Source organism: Cibotium barometz, chromosome 6 (assembly GCF_041138505.1).
Source record: "Cibotium barometz isolate CiBa-2024 chromosome 6, ASM4113850v1, whole genome shotgun sequence".
Lineage (NCBI taxonomy): Eukaryota > Viridiplantae > Streptophyta > Polypodiopsida > Cyatheales > Cibotiaceae > Cibotium > Cibotium barometz.
In genome coordinates, this window is record NC_141051.1 from 39,894,771 (window position 1) to 39,914,483 (window position 19,713).

Sequence of the window (19,713 nt, forward strand, 5' to 3'; positions counted from 1 at the left end):
GATGGTTATTCCACACTGAAAATAGATTAATAACAAAACTAACTCCAAATAACTCAATGCTAAAATTAGTTACAACACATGTGCATAAGATAGCAATACAAATTGGAAGTAAAGTTGAGAGAAATATGATGGAGCCAGATTGAGGGTTGAAGATGGGTAACCCCCCCCAAAGATGGGAATTTATTTCTACTCAATCCAAGTACGTTAGGATTGAGTTCAGTTACAATCAACCTGAGAGTGAAGAAGAAGTAATCTTCACTCTCACAAACCATGCAAAAGTCTATGCTGATGAACATACAAAAACAAGCAGGTATGCAAATGCATTTTCTTACAATACATAGATAGTGAGAAGCCCGAATGAGAGAGCTAGTAATCAACCTTCTTGGTGATGTAGAGCTGTACAATGGCTGCAACTTTGTACTTGATCCAAAGATGAAGGGAAAAGAGACTTTATAAAACTGAAATTGGAGTAATAAGAGAGTTGAAACCTCATTTACAGACTTGCTGTAATAATTGACAGCATGGGAAAAGGTGGAAGATGGAGTAGTTACATCATGTGGAAGCGTTGATGGAGAGGTAGGAGTTGTACCAAAGTGGTGTGGATTGCTTTAGGGTGAGTAGAGACTGATTTACAGCAAGGGAGTTGTGTGTATAATGAGAGGAAAAGGGTTGTATTTATAGGAAAAGAGAGCTTCAAGGCTTAAGAGGGAAAGTAAGGCTGAAAAGGACAAGTGTTCAGCCACATGTTAGAAGGTGGGTAAGTGGAGGGACACTTGGCAACTCAAGTGACAAGTGTTGGGACACTTGTCCATTCTTCTAGAACACTTGGAGCTCAAGTGACAAGTGTTGGGACACTTGTCCATTCTTCTAGAACTTTTTGTGGTGAGGTGTCAACTGCCAAAATAGAAACCTCCAAATTAGCAAGCACAGTTAGGATGCAAAAATTACTAAATATAGTAAGTGATTCCTAAATTTTAGGAAATCTCTATTTTTTAGGGTTAGCCTTCTTTGGGCAAACCGAGGTCCCTACTTTTTTAGGTCCCGACCCAAGATTTTAGGGACCCCCTAATATGGGAGTCAAATGAAAGCTCTTTCCGTTCACATTCACAAAATAGTAATTGGTCATGCCATCTTATCGATTGTAACTGTTTGTTTTGGCGGATCTAGCACACACTCCCAGGCATCAATCCTTTCTGTGTGCGAGCTTGACCCTGGTATGCTTGAGTTCCGGCCATAGGCGCCCAATCAGGTCATATAGGTGGAAGTGTGCACTATCCATGTTCTAGCCCACTGCGTGGACCCACCATGACCTATGGCCACTCACTAGTAGCCAGCTCCTATGCACGAATCTATCAAAATAAATGGATTTTCTTGCTTATCCAAATTCAAAGGAAAACATGAAATACATAGAAGAAACTATAATTATTACAAAGGATACAAAGAATTCTTTCTTTCATTTTGTGTTGAGTCATGACACTTTAGTCCAGCTTTTGAGGATAGATTCCAGCTAGCTTACTCCGAGCTTGGGATCACCTTAGGCCGGCTCGTAGGTAGTCTTCAACCGCCACTGATCTGGAACCCCTTGATCCGTTTACCCAGTGGTCATATGTTGGGGGCTTGACCTCATGTACAATGAGGCACGTTGAGCATAGGATCTGCCAAGTCTCTTGGAGATTGGCTTGCACACAGGCAGCTGCCCTCAGAGGTTTAGGAGAGAGGCCTGACAGGGATCCGGAGTAGAGACAGGCTTAGCCTTGACATTGACTCTGCTATTCCTTAGGAGTGTCTGACACCTATCCCAGACCCAACTCTCCCACAACTGCTAGGCATGTTTACTAGGCATGATATCCTATTGGTAGTCCATGGAGCGGATGAGGGTTGTGGTGTGCTCACTTTTTCTATTGGTCCCCATGGCAGATTAGAGAGATCAGAGCCCCTCTTGGAGGATTTCAGTGGTTGCACCTTACAGAGGGTGAGGGTGATTGGATTTTAGGCACATGAGTGGCACATAGACTCCTTGTTGGCCAAGGTGGCCAGGGAGAGACTCTGGCTGCGATGGATTTGGGAGAGCCGACTTCTCATGTTACGACCCTGTGTTTTTCCCTCTGGACAACGAGCAGGTGGACACGGGCACGGGCACGGGCACGGGCATAGGACGCACAGTGTGGACATGCATCAGTTAGATATGAAAAGGAAACTCATGTTGGAGGCCAACCCAAGTGTGAAAGGGGACAAAAAGGAACTTTAAAAGTTATAAGGTTTTTAAAACCTTTGATGATTAAAAAATAAAATAATATAATATTATTATTATTTGAAAAGCGTGTGTTTTTAATACTTTACTTTTTGGCGTTTTTATGAAAAACGCATCCTTTCTTTATATAAGGGAAGGTGGTGGAGATTCAATGGGGCGGGGTGGTGGAGAGGCCGTATGGGAGATCGTCGTATGACCCTTCACAGGTGGTGCTACTGTGCAGGAGCTAGGCGTTGCTACATGGGTACTGCAGCCGTCATCGGGTACTGTTGCCACCACCGTCGGGAACTGCTGCCACCACCGTCGAGAACTCCTGCCTCCACTGCTAGCTCGCCGCCGCCGCCGGGCGTTGCTGCTGCTAGATGCTGCCGCCGCCGCCGCCGCCGCCGTCGGGTGCTACTGCCGGAAGTTGCTGCTGCTGGGCGCGCTAACAAGGTGCTGATGCACATGGCCTATAGCAGGGCGCTGCTACGCATGGGCAGCCAGGCAGGTGATTAGGTGGTTGAGCATGGGCTACCACCAAGTAAAAAGCGACCAGGCGACTACGTCTATGGGCAACCAGCAATAGGCTACAGCTAGGTAGGCGTCAAGCAGGAATTTCTCTGCAGATAGTTGGGCAGCCAGACGAATTTCAGATGGGAGGCTCTCTACGCCAGGTGGTTGCATGTGTGCAAGCAGTCAGCATGGGTCTCTCTCTACCTCTCTTGAAGAAGGTGAGCTGAAGGAGGCACCAAGGGGCTAACAGCCAAGGGGTCTCTCTCTCTCTCTCTCTCTCTCTTCGCAGGTAGGCTTTGTTTACGAGATTTGGATACAGAGGATCAGGTTAAGATGCAGAGGATGATGTTCTTGGAAGAGAGGTGTGTTGCTCTTTGCCTTGGACCTATGTGTATTCAGGGATTGCTTGACACATCCTCTATCTTTCTCTCTCTCTCTCTCTGAGTTTTTGGCATCGTGATTAATGGTGCACATGTGGATTTATCTGTCATGGAAGGACATCGGTCTTTCGAGAAGAAATAGGACTTTGGTATCGAGGATACAAGACTGTGGTTTATAGATATAGGTCTATGGTTTATCGGATACAGGTCTTTGGTTTCGTGTGGAAAGCATGTCTCTAGATTCATGTGAACATGTTCTAGTTTTCTCAAGGTTACACGCAAACTGTGACTATAGGAAGGACATATGATTTGGTACAGCCCTACTGCATGTCTAGGAAAGGGTTCGCGAGATCCATGGTAGAGATGGGGAAGACCTTTTCTAGCAGGAAGGTGTCGTACAGGTGTGCCTTCTCTATGGAATGCTTTGCTGTAATAACAAGAGATCTTATCTGGAATGTCCTGGGTGAAAAGCTATAAAGGATCCTATTGGTAAAGGATTTGACAAGTTGTACTTTGTACTCATATTTGATCAAGTAAAGAAATACCGCAAGGGGCGCCACTGCGTTTTGGGGCCAATCGGTGTCCTTGTACTATTTGCAGGAGCACTCTAGCTCCACCTATTTGTTTTCTTTTTCCAGGTTCCCATGGGTGATGAAGTGTTTTGTGTGCGAGTGTTTGTTCCACCGCCCGTCAGATTTTTGAATGCCGGTTTCATCTCACGCCCCTCCAATGGGACCCAAGAGAGTGGACTTGGCGTGATCTTACTGATCGGGAGGAGACTTTGGATACTCCCTTTTTCGCATACACAACGCGGCTAGGCTGCAGGATTCAAATGCTAGATATTGATGGCACCTCGGCAGCAACAATACATTGGCAATCACAAGGCCTCTCACAACGATTTCTCAGATTTTTGAAAGAGGCTTTGGGGAAGTTTTCGGCCTCAAAAGATCACCTTCTTTCTTTGGTTGATGGCTCACAGAGCTTGGCGGTTGGCACGTGGTTAGCCATCCATTCGTGGTCAACCAGTAGCCTGTCCAAGGTGCGGCCACCCTTAGGAGTCTCAACGACACTGTCTTTGGGATTGCCCGAAGACTCAACAGGTTTGGTAGTGGCCACGTTTTTGTCATGTGCAAGAAATGCCATGACCATTCTTAGAGGCTAATCCATAAGGGGCAGCCAAGAAAAACATCATTAGAGCTTGAAGTTGGAGCACACAGTGCTGATTTGGCAGTAGTGTGGACTTGGAGCATGGAAGACATGGGAGATGCTATCATAGGACCTGGTGGCTGCGTTGGAAGAGGCTGTCGGCCGAGCCAGATGGAGTCGGTTGAACCGTCGGATGTAGGGGCGCTTCAGTTTATGTGGAGGAATGCTAGTTGGACAGCGTTGAAGCCTTTATGCACTGTAGGCTGGCCGACCAGCAGTCGGCCAGTATGCCATGTATTTAAGAAGACGATAAATAGGCATGTGGTGCTACTCAATGATTCATTCATTCCTTTATGGAGTGGATCCTTAGGGTCCAAGTAGGGACTAGATTTTGGTGTTTATCACCTTTTTTACAAGGCAGCCTAGGGCTGTGGACCGAGAACCTTTTTGTACCATATTAATATACTGAATTTTCCAGCCATATCTCTCTCTCTCTACTCTCTCTTCATGTCTGCGTTTTGCATAAGCATGTTTCCAGGAGTAGTTTAGGGCTGAAAGAAGACCCCCAGAGCTTCTGCGTGTTACAATTTTCATGATGGAGAGGTCCTTGATCCGTATCATTTCATGGGACATTGTTGCTTGGGCCACAGAGGCTGAGGTTGTCATGGCTTATGAGGAGGAAGGTGGGAGGCTAGCCATAGTAATAGGAAATGGCCGTTTCCTAGCCCGAAAACGGTGAAATGCCGTTTCTTGAGAGTCGTTGTGTCCGTTTTCGTTTCTCCGTTTCCTAATCTCCAATAAAAAATCACCCATTGATTTGTCTCATCTAGTGCTTGCTTAGTGATTTTCTACAAATTTTGCTCACTATTTATTTCAAATTATGGTGTACTCAAACTTTCCCTAGTTATTAATTTTCTCATTATTTTTATATTATGTATCATACATCCATTGTTTCCTAGCCGTTTCCATTTCCTAGTTTTGAACCGTTGCCGTTTCCCAAAGGTTGACAGTTGCGGTTGCCGTTTCCGTTTAATGCAACCATGGCGCTAGCCCTTTAGGTCTCTCACCTTCGCATTTTGGCAGTACTAGTTCTAGTCGCATCTACTGATCACTGGAGTCCGGGCTCGTGCCAAAGATGGAAGATTTGCAGTAGTATTACATCTTGACACACATGGAGAGCTAGATCCAGCGAAGCCATCGAGGGCACCCATACTTTGCCTGCGGAGCATTTGGCTCGACATCATTCATACCCTCCGCGATCAGTGGGGAAAGTTGTAGGGTGGCTTTGACTACATGCGACAGTGGCGGGATGCCTTCTTGAGGCTCTGGTGGCCTAGCCCTTTTCTCACAAATAGAGGTGGTGATCCCACTTGGCACTACAGACCACCTGTGTGGTTTACCTCCCCCCCCCTTCCTCCCTTGTATGAGATAGCCTTCTCCTCATAGAGCGGCCAGCCGGAGGAGAAGTGCATCTTTCTCCACCTTTTGATTCTCTGATCCTCGCCCCGTACATGGAGGCGAGTTTGTATCTAGCCCTTTGTGGTTGTATTTAGCCCTTGAGGCTGCCACATGCAATTCACGAGAGATGTTGTCTGGTGCGTAGTTGACACCACTGCTCTGATACCGATTTGTAGGTTATTAGGGTTAGCTGCAAATCAAAGCTAAGAAGGATTGAAGATGTCCATGATGGGGATGTGTGCAGACAGTAAGAAACAGAGAGGTAGAAAGAGAAACTCAATGTTTTAGAGAGATGATTCAAGACTCAATGTAGATTGATTAGATTGATGTGTTTTGAAGGACACCAAGTACATACCTTTATAGATTGGAAACCTTATCTTTTGACTCCCACAAATCACACTAAGCAGTGACACACGGCATGGCCATTGACATCACTGCTTACTACACACACATAATATCTTATCCACCTAAGGGTGGGTTTACACACATAAGCACACTTACACATAAGTGAGTGTTCACACCCCTTTAGGGGCTGTTCACACAAACACACACGCATGGGTACATAGACAAGGGATACACGCACACGTACATGAGACTTCGAAATGCCCAATAGGAATCAAGGAGAAAATTTAGATAATCACTTTATGGGAATATTCTTGTATCTCTTTGGCTATTTAAGAGCCATAAAGCAATGCAAAAATACAAGGGGTTGTTTTGAGTTTTTCTTGCTAGACATTCTAGTACATTTTCATCTGGTTATTCATGTTGTTCCTTTAACAATGGCTTCACTAGTTTTAGTGTTTGACCCTCCTTAGACTCTTCTATTTTTTTAAAACCAAATATTGATATTAGGGTTTCCTTCTCTCAGGTTAGGTCTTCACAACTTTGTCATTTTTCCACAAATGGTATCAAAGCCTAGGTTTCTCTCTTCCCCTGTCACGTGCACACTCTCTCGAGTGTGACATGGACATGCTTCTATCCATTGGCCACCTTAGAGGTCGAGTACATGGTTGGATTCATGTGTTTGTAAGAGCTATTGTGCCAGATCATTGTAATATTGTCAAAGTGTCCCATGAGCAACCCAGTGTGGTTGGGTTATTGTGTGAAAACACTTAGTTGGACATGATTATTAGGGTTGGTAGAGTGAGTTGGTAGCCAACTCACCCACATTAGACTCTCTAAATAGAAATCTAAGCTTTTGCCATATTCATTCATTGAATATTCAGTTATCATTGAGTCATTGAGAACTGAGGAGCAGTGCTACCATTGAGTATCTCTATTCAAGATTGTACATATCTCATGTTAGTAATACAGGGTAGATCTCTCCAATATGTACTGAGAATGAAGAAGCAGCAGTTTGTACATGGGTTTAAGTCTCTGATTAGACACTAATCGCAATCAATCAATACATAAACACACTTTAACAAGCACCCTGTTACATCCACAGATATTAAGTCCAAAACAAGCCTTAGGTTACAAAGCGACTAGTTGTTGTTGTTGGTTGAGTTTAGGTTGAGTGGTGCAAAGCCACTAGTAGTTGTTGTCGGTGTTGAGTAGTTGTGATAGTTGAGTTCGTGAATGGTGCAAAGCCACTAGTTGTCATTGTCGTGTGTCGTGTTGAGTTGAGTCGTCGTTGAGTGCTCTACAATGGCTAAGCTTGTGGCAAGATTTTACATCCATGGAGATTTTTGTTTTTTCTAAACCTCTTAGTTTTGTTTGTGTTTTCATTTTCCTTATGCAAATAAAAACCCTCTTTTCAGCAAGGGAGGAGATTAGGATCTCTTCGGTTTTCCAATTGCTATATCCTTGGTTTCTCATGGTCTCGTACTGAAGGTGTGATTAAGGTGTTTTTCCTTAAGTGACATTCATGTTCCAGTTGGTTGCAACTTATCCTCGGCATTAAGTTCCATTCCCCAACATCAACTCATTGTCATCATGCTCCATCTTACGGTGGATCTTGCAAGCTGGTGTGGAGTGTTCTGCTTCGACTCACTTGATGTCACGTGCACACCCATCAGGTGTATAAGTGGCATGGCATCATCAAGCATTAAACAGGACATCTAAGTATTATTCAAGCATATATCAGCATAAGCATGGGGGTGTTTCAGCACCACCATCAGCACCTTAATCTTCATGAGCATGTAAGGCATTTAGTTGCATCAGGTCGGGGCTGTTAGCACCAGCCGACAGCACATGATGACCAGCCGACATCACAGGATGGCCAGCCGACAGCCTTCAGGGTATTTATAGCAGGTCGTGAGCATATAGGGGCTGGCCAACTGCAGCACACTGGCCGACTAGCATCATTCCCACATATATATAAGAAGCGCATCCATTCAGCCCATTATCTCAGTTCAGCAGTTCATAGATCATCCATCTCCTCAGTGTTTCCTTCCCAGGAAACAAGGAGAGCATCAGTTCAGCATCAGTACATCAGCGTTTCAGCATACAGATAGCATCGCATCAGTTCCAGGCATTCCCTTCAGCGTTTCCTTCCCAGGAGACAAGGGAAAGTCAGTGAGACAACAATTCATCCAGCAGATAGTCATCAAATCAGCATCATAGGCAGCATATTCAGCGTATAGTTCATCATTCCTACCTCCTACATAGAGGGAAGCCGGCATCGAAGGGTGGACCTCAGCATTGGAGCAAGGATCCTCCTACATAGATGGTAGGTGAAAGGATTCCACAGACAGGTCAGGGGTGACTCAGGTATTTCCAAGCAGTTTTAGCAGCATTTGCCATTCAGTTCCCGCAGTAGGCAAGTCTTTGGCTCAAAGGGTTCAACTCCTACAGTCTACCTCAATCTCGGCAAAAGAAGTCAGAAGGGGGCAGTGGTTTTAGTGGAGAAGGATCACCAGAGGAGTTGAAAGGTTGCCAGGTATACCACCTAGCAACAGTTTAGCAGAGGGGAATGTCACGTGCACACCCATTAGGTGTACAAGTGGCATGGCATCATCAAGCATTAAATAGGACATCTAAGTATTATTCAGGCATATATCAGCATAAGCATGGGACCAGCCGATAGCACAGGATGACCAGCCGACAGCCTTAACGGTATTTATAGTAGGTCGTGAGCATATAGGGGCTGGCCGACTGCAGCACAGTGGCCTACTAGCATCATTCCCACATATATATAAGAAGCGCATCCATTCAGCCCATTATCTCAGTTCAGCAGTTCATAGATCATCCATCTCCTCAGTGTTTCCTTCCCAAGAAACAAGGAGAGCATCAGTACATTAGCGTTTTAGCATACAGATAGCATCGCATCAGTTCCAAGCATTCCCTTCAGTGTTTCCTTCCCAGGAGACAAGGGAAAGTTCGTGGGACAGCAGTTCATCCAGTAGATAGTCATCAAACCAGCATCATAGGCAGCATATTCAGCATATAGTTCATCATTTCTACCTCCTACATAGAGGGATGCCGGCATCGAAGGGTGGACCTGAGCATTGGAGCAAGGAACAGTCCTCCTACATAGATGGTAGGTGAAAGGATTCCACAGACAGGTCAGGGGTGACTCAGGTATTTCCAAGCAGTTTTAGCAGCATTTGCCATTCAGTTCCCGCAGTAGGCAAGTCTTTGGCTCAAAAGTGGCATGGCATCATCAAGCATTAAACAGGACATCTAAGTATTATTCAGGCATATATCAGCATAAGCATGGGGGTGTACATCAGCACCTTAATCTTCATGAGCATGTAAGGCAGTTAGTTGCATCAGGTCGGGGCTGTTAGCACCAGCCGACAGCACATGATGACCAGCCGACATCACAGGATGACCAGTCGACAGCCTTCAGGGTATTTATAGCAGGTCGTGAGCATATAGGGGATGGCCGACTGCAGCACACTGGCCGACTAGCATCATTCCCACATATATATAAGAAGCGCATCCATTCAGCCCATTATCTCAGTTCATAGATCATCCATCTCCTCAGTGTTTCCTTCTCAGGAAACAAGGAGAGCATCAGTTCAGCATCAGTACATCAGCGTTTCAGCATACAGATAGCATCGCATCAGTTCCAAGCATTCCCTTTAGCGTTTCCTTCCCAGGAGACAAGGGAAAGTCAGTGGGACAGCAGTTCATCCAGCAGATAGTCATCAAATCAGCATCATAGGCAGCATATTCAGCATATAGTTCATCATTCCTACCTCCTACATAGAGGGAAGCCGGCATCGAAGGGTGGACCTCAGCATTGGAGCAAGGAACAATCCTCATCTTCAGTAGTCAACCCATCCTCTCATCCCGAGAAGGATCTTCATCTAGGATAGCATCATAGATCTATTTAGATCTCATTGTAAACCCATTCATCTAATATAGCTGCATTGCATTGCATTGACACTATTTGTCTATCTCTTAAGCATCATTAAGTGAAGTTTAGTTAGCATAAGGTTGTTTTTACGATGGTAAATCTCTCACATGTCACACATGATTGGGAGAATCCTAGTCGGCGCTATTTGATGGCAGCATCTTCTCTCAAAAACTATCAACACATCTAGTGGGAGAATCTTGGCTGGCGCTATTTGATTGTCTCTCAACAACTACGAGCACATCGTCTCCCAGCTCATATTCATTACCACCTTAGTCTCCTACTTCACGAGCTCTGCAATGAGTCCTCGCCATCGCCTACTCACTCTTTGAGCTACAACCGGTCACCCACCCTTGGACCAACTCTATAGCCATCTGACAGATTTTTTGGATAAGTCTTTTGTGAGCAAATGTTCTCACCACTCATGTGGGAATGGATTCTTGCCCTCCGCTTCTCACGCTGCCATGTGGCAGCCTTTTATCTCACATAGTGGGTTGATGTCAACTTGACCCCCTCTATATAGGGCTAAATGCCCATTGGTCTCCCCTCATCCCCCACCTTTATGGTGGTTTCATGGGATCTTCAAGTGGGGCGAGACCTGGCCGGTTGTTGGCTGCCTTCCGCCTACGCCTTTGCTCCGCTCACGTGCTCTATTGTTCCGCATTCTTTCATGGTATCAGAGCCTCATCGGCTCTTGCTCGGCTTCGGGCTTCACATTTGAGCCTCATGAGCTCCTCCTCAGCTTTGGGCTTCACATCCGGGGGGGTTGAAATGGACTCTGGCCCTCTGCTTCTCACGCTGCCATGTGGCAGCCTGTTATCCCACATAGTGGGTTGGGGTCAACGTGACCCTCTATATAGGGCTAAATGCCCATTGGTCTCCCCTCATCCCCAACCTTTATGGTGGTTTCATGGGATCTTCGGGCCGGGGGGGGACCTAGCCTTTCGCATGCTGCACATCTGCTCCGCTCACGTGCTCTGATGTTCTGCGTTCTTTCAACTTGCTCATGCAGGATCCGTTTAGGAGAACTTTGCTTGGTCCAAACTAGAGATGGACATGGTACTTTCATGTTTTGCTTCTCTTTTGTTACCAAATGATCTCAGCACTTCCTCATGCAAGTTCTATTTTCGGAGAACTTTGCTTCGTCCAAACTAGAGATGGACATGGTACATTCATCAATTTGTCGAACCCTTCCGCTTCCTCCGAGATTTTTGGAAGCGTCTGTGGGACAGCTTTCAGCCAAGGAAGGTCACACTCTTCCTCTGGCAGTCCCACTGCAGCCTCGTTGCTGACACTTGGTTGGCCATCGGAGGACGGCTGGCACAGTGTGCTGCAGCCACCCCTTGGAGTCGCAATGGCATTGCCTTTGGGACTATCCCAAAGTGCAACACGTTTGGCAGAGGATTCTTTGCCTCCACACGGACTGTGCAGTCGGCTCTGCACATTAATATTTAGGTGAAGTTCCCCTCCAAGAGCGGCCAGCTATGGAGGGAACCACCTTCTTCCCCAGCTATTCTCTTCACCTCTTTTGAGGGCTCGAGCTAGCCTTTGGCTGCATGATTTATAAACAATGGAAGATCTTTTTTCCGGAAAAAAATAGAACAATATCTAGTGGGGGTGTGTAGCAGAAACAACTCTCTCAGAAGAGTTCCGAGCTAAGTGGCTGGCCTGTTAATGTCTCAAGTGTGAGTCCACTGAGCACATTGCAAAGGATTGTCCTGGAAACATGAAGGAGCAGTTCGAGGAGACGGCTTCTTCAGGACGGGAAGGGTGCAAGGTTGTTTGAGGCCGTAGGAAACTTCGTTTTGGGATCTGATGAGACCACCCTGTAATCAGGGGAATCATCACTCCGACTATGCCGAGTGCATGCATAAGCTGGTCGAGCGGTGGAGTTTTCTGCCAACGGTTTCCCCAGGTCATGGTTGTGGAAATAGGAAGTTTTCAGCTAGGTGTTTCAGGGAGAGTCTTCACAGCCACCATCAGAGGTGTGGTGTGAAGATTCTTTGGTTTTAGTGGTAGGAGGACGCTTCAAATCTATTCCCAGAGTTGGGTGAAGTGTCTTCGGTTTCTGCTGTCATTGTAGGACGGTAGGGGACATGGTGATGGATGTGTCTTCATCTCAGGAGGGAATATTGATGGATGTGTCTTCACGTAGGAGGATGTGCTTGGTGGTGTGTCTTCACATGAGGCAGATTTCTTTGATGCTGTATGGTTAAGGGCTGGAGTTTTTGTTTTGGTGCATCACATGATGTATCTTTTGAGTATGTTGGACAAAAAGGTGTCTAAGACTGTCTGCTTTTATTAGTCGATTCATTGTATACAAAAAGGAGAGGGAAAGGATGCATCATAATATTTGTGTTGGTGTCTTGTTCCCTGTTATTATCTAGAAGTTGTGAATGGTCTGACTGATGGCATGACTGAATTGGAAGTGTGTAAATGCAATGTTTGTGTTGGTCTCTAGTTCCCTGTTATTATCTAGAAGTTGTGAATGGTCTGACTGATGGCATGACTGAATTGGAAGTGTGTAAATGCAATGTTTGTTAGGGATTTTACTAGCCAATGTTTTTTGTTGTTGTAAGTAACTTGCATTTATTTCTAAGCGTACCACTTTTTTGGTACAGCTGGGAAGGCTTGGTTCATATGTCGCTTCATTGTTGGGCTGAACAGCAGAACTGGGAGGATATTGTTGGCAGAAGAAAGCTAGTAGCAGGGGCATGCCAAAATTCTATCAAGAGGTTAAGTGAACTATACACAGGGTTGCTGCATGTGGCTGTAAGGAATTGTGGTGACAGATGCAGTGCATTCAGAAAAGCGTGCTTGGTAGCAGCAAAGCCTTTACATCAAGAAACACACAATCTTCGTAGACTTGAGTCATTTTTCAAAACACTGGTGCAAAATGTGGGCCAAACTGCTGATTTTAAAGCAACCTTTGACATTGTGTTGACTGCTATGGACACCTCAGAAGGGACCTCCTTGGACTGGATGCATTGGCTGCGGCATCTGTCTTGCAAACAAGAACATGAGCACTGGACTGAACCTGTGGTTTCTTTTTATGATAGATTAACTGACCATGGTTTGGCTGAAAGACTTGAAGACATGGAGGTCAAGTTCTTGAGAGCAAAAGATAGCTTTGTTTCACATGCCAGTTTTGCAGATGCATGCGATTTGTTTGTTGCCCTCTTGCATAAATACAGGAGTATCAGGAAAAGATTCGTAAATGGCATGCTAGCTTTGCAGATTTAGATCAGTAACACACAGGTTTGCCTCTTCAGTAGGATCCTAAAGATGGCCAATGAAGCTGCCAGAAATCCAACCTTTTGTCTCTCCACCCTTTACACACAAAGGAAGGGTGGCATCCGTAAAGTTGATGTCAGGGATGCCAATTTGTGCCCATGAAATGGAGAAACTTGGGCGAACAAGCGAGGCAAGGGCAGGCATGGAAAGAACCAATTCAAGTTCAGGGCACCTATGCAAATACTCCCAACTTTTTGAAGGGAAGCGAAGCAAAGTGTCTGTGTAACTAACCTTAAGTTTTATACTCATGGGCCGCAAGCTCCTGGCTCATGTAATCGGTATCTGAAAACCTGGTGTTGAGAACGGGAACCGGCGTTATATAGCTGAAAATGGTTTCAATGCTAAGTACAACGGTAATTGGTGGCATCGGGCTTGGTCCATATGCTGAGCAGGGTCCTTGGACCTTAAATCACCATCAATATTATAGTTGAAACCTCAGGTTTATAAGTGATCACTACCTCAATAATTCCTATGCTTAATAATGTTACCCTGCACTATTTCACCACATTCCAGTGAGCCCACGACTTTGTTACCTGATTGCATCAATGAGCTACATCAACGCAGCACAGTCCCATTCATGCTGAACGTTCTCCATGCAGAATCACAGTTTTTCTTTCTTAAATATTTAGGGCTTTCATTGTTTTTGTCAAGGGGAGTATTAAATTGCAATTTTCTTTTAACTCCGAGGTCCTAAGTAACGATTAAAGAAACTTTTTGAGTCTGATTTGTGTAACATAAATTACTTACGTGAAGATGAGTAATAAATGCCTTTCGGCACCTTTGTATTTGATCTTGATGATATTTGAGAAATTAAATGTTACTTCGGCCTTATTGGTTAGTCGGATCAAAGTCAGTTTTGCCTAGTTAAAATTTAGAGAAACTGGAAATGCAGATAAGTTTGTCTTCATCACTAAACTTATATTAGATCTCTATGGTGTTTCTTTATAGTTGTTACTTGTGTGTAGCCTCTTATGCTACACATGTTTTTGGAGGTGCAATGGAATAAGGGAGTGAGTCTTTAGGAGCAAGTACATGATGCAGACAGTGCAATTGATAAAGAATGGGGAGCAGCATGTTGAAAGGAAGTTTCCCACTCATTGGCTCATATGTGCACACACTATGTTGACCACAACACGAGCTACAAGGAAGCTGAAGTTGTGGTGTTGGGTACATGTTCAAAAGAAATCCCGACTCAAGGTTTCTATGACCAAAGAGGGTTGCATAAGAGAGAAATCATGACTCAAGGTTTCTATGAAAGAGGAGATAAATCTAGGCTTGCTTTCATGTGCCATGGCAATTGCTTGTATTTGTGGCAATATGCTACATCTCCCACAACGATTCATGTTTTTATAATGGCTTAACTTGTTCTTTTGAGTTGAGAATAAAACATCAAAGAACTTAGATGCACTCGAAACGTATTGGTTTTGGGAGGTGTGTGCAAGCATCTGTCAATTTGCAGTAGATATGGATGTTTTAGCATGGCTCTCAAACCATAAGGTGGTCGAGCTTCAAGATTTTAGAGTTGAGATGATAAAAAGGATGGGAGAGATGATTGATTGGTGAAATGGGAAATACCTTTGATTGACAAAATGGGGAATACCTTCAAGTGCACAATGCAACACACAGGATCCCCACGGCCCTGATGAATGGACCATGAAATGGATAAATCGTTAGATAGAAATAATTAAGAATCAGTTAGGATGAGATGAAGCTCTTCAAGGTCTTTATTGAATGCAAACTTGGCACATGTTTGGACAAAAACAAAAACCAAGCATTGGGGCTAGCATATTTCAAACTTGCACGTTAATGACTACGTTAATTTTGAGAGTTCTCTTGAAAGAGACTCGAAGACATTCCATATTGTTGCTTTCTAGACTTCAATAAATCCTTTGCCATGGTTCCACTATGGAGAAGGGAGGATGAATGAGGGTTTTTAGGTGAACTAGCGCTTGTCACTACTTGAGGTGGGTCAAATACAAGGCATTCATAAGAAATTGAATCTTAGAGATGCTCAATAGTAAATAAAATTGGTATGAAATAAGGATGCTTTTCCACCCCCTCTATTTTGGCTTGGTATTGATAGACTCGAAGCCATGGTGCTTGTCTATGTTATAGGCAAGAGAACATATCTAAGCCATGCATCAGGACAACATTCATTCTTCTTCTTTATGCTAGTGATGCGGTTCTCATGAGTTACTTTGTGGAGGATAATTAAAAACTAGTGGATATTATAGATTATATTTTTGTACATAGTGAACTTATGGTCAATATACAAAAACAAAAAAATAATGTTGAAGAAAAGCTTAAAGGGCCAGCATGTGATGGACACCTTCACCATAAAAATATCTTCAAACCATGGACGACAGAAGAACATGATGCACTAGGCAAGACGATATAAATAGGCACCACATGAGTGAATAATGAACGAGAGAATATTTTTATTGTACTCTATATATAGGCACCACATGAGTGAATAATGAGCAAGAGAATATTCGTATTGTACTCCATATATATATAGGCACCACATGGGAGATAGGTCTAGGTCAGACATGATTGGCCCCACCTCAAACCTCACAAGTTTAATGCAAAGATGGATGGCAAGCCAGGTATGGGAGATGTTCATCATTGCTTTTGTTGCACCACTAAGCGATTCAAAAGTGTTTCAACTTCATCTTGACTAAACTGCATTCACAAGCTATAGTAGGGTGGTTGAAGCATGCCATGCAAGATCCCCAAGCAACCACAACACGAGCTACCTTGTAAGATCCCCACACCAAGATGTTAGTAGCTGAAGGCTACTATATGAAGGGAATCCACACCAAAATGTTAGTATCTGAAGGAGGCTACTATATGGAGGGGAATCCCTCCATCTGGGTCTTGCCACAGTGCCACACTCCTAAGTCGAGGAAAGTCAAGTGGCAATCCCCATAGGATCCCCATTGGTGGGGGGTCACCTCAACATCAAAGGAACCCTCACCACAAGCCTCCTGCAAATGTTAAGCCCATTTTGAAATTATCAATCGCCACCACTAATATTCTACACCAAAGAGAAAAGAAACACTAAAATAATGTTAATTGATCCTTCCCTAGGAGGTGGTGCCTTGGAATATACTAAAATAAAGTCGCCGATTATCACCTTAGAGAAAATGTTTCAATGACTATGGTGACCCATGGAAGGCCAAATTTCTCCTTCGAGTAAGTCCTCCTTCGCCGCATCATCTAGCAGTGTGGGGTCTGGTTAGATTGGATCAAGATGCAGAGACTCCAAAACTGGCTTCTTTTATAGTCTTATGAGAGAATAGTTATGGGTTTGGTTAGGGCCTTTGGCACTCTTTGAGTCACTAGTTCTATGATTGGTTCTGGGATAGGCTCGGGAATACGCTTAGGCAAGGTCAGTGGCTCATACTCGACCAGATCTAACATAGCTTGTACCTTTCTCTCACAAGCTCTTGTGCTTGTTTCATTGTCTCTTTCTCCAACATGGGGTTGGGATACTGCTTGTGCTTCTTGGGAAGCTTCTTTTCCTTGGGAGGAAGAGTGGATTTGTGCGAAAGATTGCTTGTTGTCTCTACAAAGGAGGTAGCTTCATAGCTCATAATAGTCATAACATCATTATCCTTGACATATGTTCATGCATTACATTTCTGTGTGAAGTCATGCTTAGAATCTTTTGGTATAAATCACCTAGAATTTGGTCAGTCTTATTAATTTGGCTCACGTTATGGTCTAATCAACATCTAACATGTAAATGAGTCTCATATAGCATGCTTGAGTGCCTTGATAATAATGAGGTTTTGAAGGTCTGAATTTCCACATCCTAAAGAACACCCACCAATGGTCTAGCTATGTTCTTGTCGGCAAGCTTTACCATGTGACTAGCGCCTAGAAGTGGTGTGCTTCCCTACCTCCAAGCAATCCTTGGTGATGCTCACACCAGCACCACCACCATCCAAGATTGTGGTGGCCTGCTTGCCCTTAGACATAATAGTAGCATGACGTTCTCATTTCATCACTTTTGAAATAGTCCCAACTAATTCCTGGGCACTTTTGGCAGTCCTTTGGTTTTTGGTATGGAAGGAGAGTGCTCAATGTGGCATGGCTCATCCTCTACTATGGAGATGGAGTAGGACTTGCAATCGTATATGGAATGTGCATTGGTCTTCTAAAATCGTGTCCCAACTTGTTCACTGGAAACGTTTGGTAGTCCTTTGGTTTTTGGTATGGAAGGAGAGTGCTCAATGTGGCATGGTTCATTCTCTGCTATGGAGATGGAGTAGGACTTGCAATCATATCGAATGTGCATTGAGTCTTCCCTAGGAGACAGTGCCTCTGAAGTGGATGAAATGAAGTCATCGTTGATGATCATCATCTCAAAGAAAATATTGGGTTGACCCATTGGAGGCAAACTTTGACCTTTCTCTAAGTCCTCATCGTCCATCTAGCATGGGGTTTGGGTAGTTTGATTTTGGGCCCAGAGCCTTTAGAATGGTCATTGGTTCAATCATGGTTGTTGGCAGGCTCTAAGGTTCCCTTACTGATTTGGTGACTGCCTCGAGTCTGGTATATGCTCATGCAAGTGAGTGGTTTCATAAAAAATAAAATTTAATGCAAGGCAATCACAACACAACTACAGTAAAGTGAAGATAGAGTGCCTTAAAATTTGAATTGATATAATGTATTGTCAACTATGGTCTTGAGATCTTTTTCTAACCATTTTCCCTTGGTTTTGAATTTTCTCAACTTGCTTTTCATTATGACAAATTGAACCTCTAAAGAGAATTAGCATTTTTATCTACTTCCCAAGCCATGATTTCTTTTTGAACATCTAGTTCCTATTTGTTGGACCAAGCCTTCTCAACCAATTTGTGTGTTCATTTGTGTCATTCTATCTCTTAATCCTATTACAAATCATAGTCAATCTTCTTATATCTACAACAATGCAAGGGAAAATTGAAATATTGAATGTTTTTGGGATGGAAGCATAGTTTTGGAAATAATTACTCATTAGATACTTCTTTTCAAGGAGGAAGGGATCTTTTGAAGTTAATCCCTCTAATAGCTAAGAAAAAAATCATGAAGGCATACATTTTAGTTATAGAAGAAATATGATCATGAAGGCCCACCATTATGTGATTCTACACTTAGACTCCATCTTCCCCTTCACCAAAGTGTGCACCATTAAGTCCAACTTTATGGATGGGTGAAATTTTTACATTATTTATGTTGTATCTAAGTTGTCCCTATATTGAAATTTATAGTGATTACATCTATTGTCTTTTGTTGTGTCACCTATAGGGCTCATAGGCCTTGTGCATGGAGGTATGATGGTTACATTTTTAGCTCTTTGATTGGTTCTTCAATCATGTGCATCTCCCTCTAATTTGTAATTATCTTTGTTATTGCAATATGATCTTTTTTGTGTGATTTTAGTTCTTGATTTTCTAATAACCTTTATTTTTTACACTCCATGTCTATTATTTTATACGGCCTACCTAACCGCCAAAATGCATGTGTTTTTGTGTGTGTGTGTACATATGGTTGTTTAGGTAGGCAAAGCAAAGGCATGCTTGGGATTCAATCCCTTAGGTCTCATAGATATAAACCTTCCATAAAGAATAATGGCCGCCCATTTCTTTGGTTATAAAGAGTGCGACTATTGTTTTTTTCACACCATGAAAAGCATAAAGGAAACCATGCAATGGCCACCATTTATGGTAACAAGATGTTACTATCCCTTACCCAGAGAGAGAGAGAGAGAGAGAGAGAGAGAGAGAGAGAGAGTTAGGTATATTAAACGTCTTCTAAAGGCCTATGAGACCAAAGTTATGCAATGCTAATGGCCACCATTTATGGTAACAAGATGTTGCTCTCCCTTACCTAAAGGAAAAGAGAGAGAGAGAGAGAGAGAGTTATATTAAACGTCTTCTAAAGGCCCAATGGGTCTATGAAACCAAAGTGATGCAATGATATCCATGGTATGTCTCATCATGGAAAACAGAAACAAAACAAGAAAAACAACATAGCTCTTTGAAAACCGAGGTTGATACAATTGATCATCATGGGTTTAAAAGAGGATTGCCTGCTCGTATGAGCCCCTCATACTCTGCAGCTGCAAAGAATCCAAGATGGTATCATGAGTAAATGGTTCTCATCCTCTAACCTCTCTCAAGTATGTCAAGCATGGGGTTACTGAGTCAAGAGGCACCATCCTTAGTTTACCTGTTGGCAACACCGATCCGCATTGTGCACCTTCACCCCTAGACCAACTACAAACCAACTGGATTCCATGTACATAGGTGCTTCATTTTCCCATCCATCGAAGGCAATAATCCCATGCAAGGTGAAGAAGGGAGCCCACTATTGCTGGCTACATCTTACAACAGTTG

At 43.7% G+C, this 19,713-nt stretch overlaps 1 protein-coding gene across 3 annotated transcripts in view; it reads left to right on the forward strand.

Moving 5' to 3' along the window:
- Window positions 1–13,970, forward strand: part of LOC147637733 (uncharacterized) — a 64,309-nt gene extending 50,339 nt beyond the window's left edge. For 2 of the 3 annotated variants that reach the window (XM_086799576.1, XM_086799575.1), the window contains exon 4: window positions 12,655–13,970. In XM_086799576.1, coding sequence (XP_086655702.1) covers window positions 12,655–13,276 — 622 coding nt within the window. In that variant the 3' untranslated portion in view covers window positions 13,277–13,970. The remainder of the gene's footprint in view (window positions 1–12,654) is intronic. The other variant, XM_086799577.1, reaches the window with a different exon arrangement.
- Window positions 13,971–19,713: the final 5,743 nt, after the last annotated feature.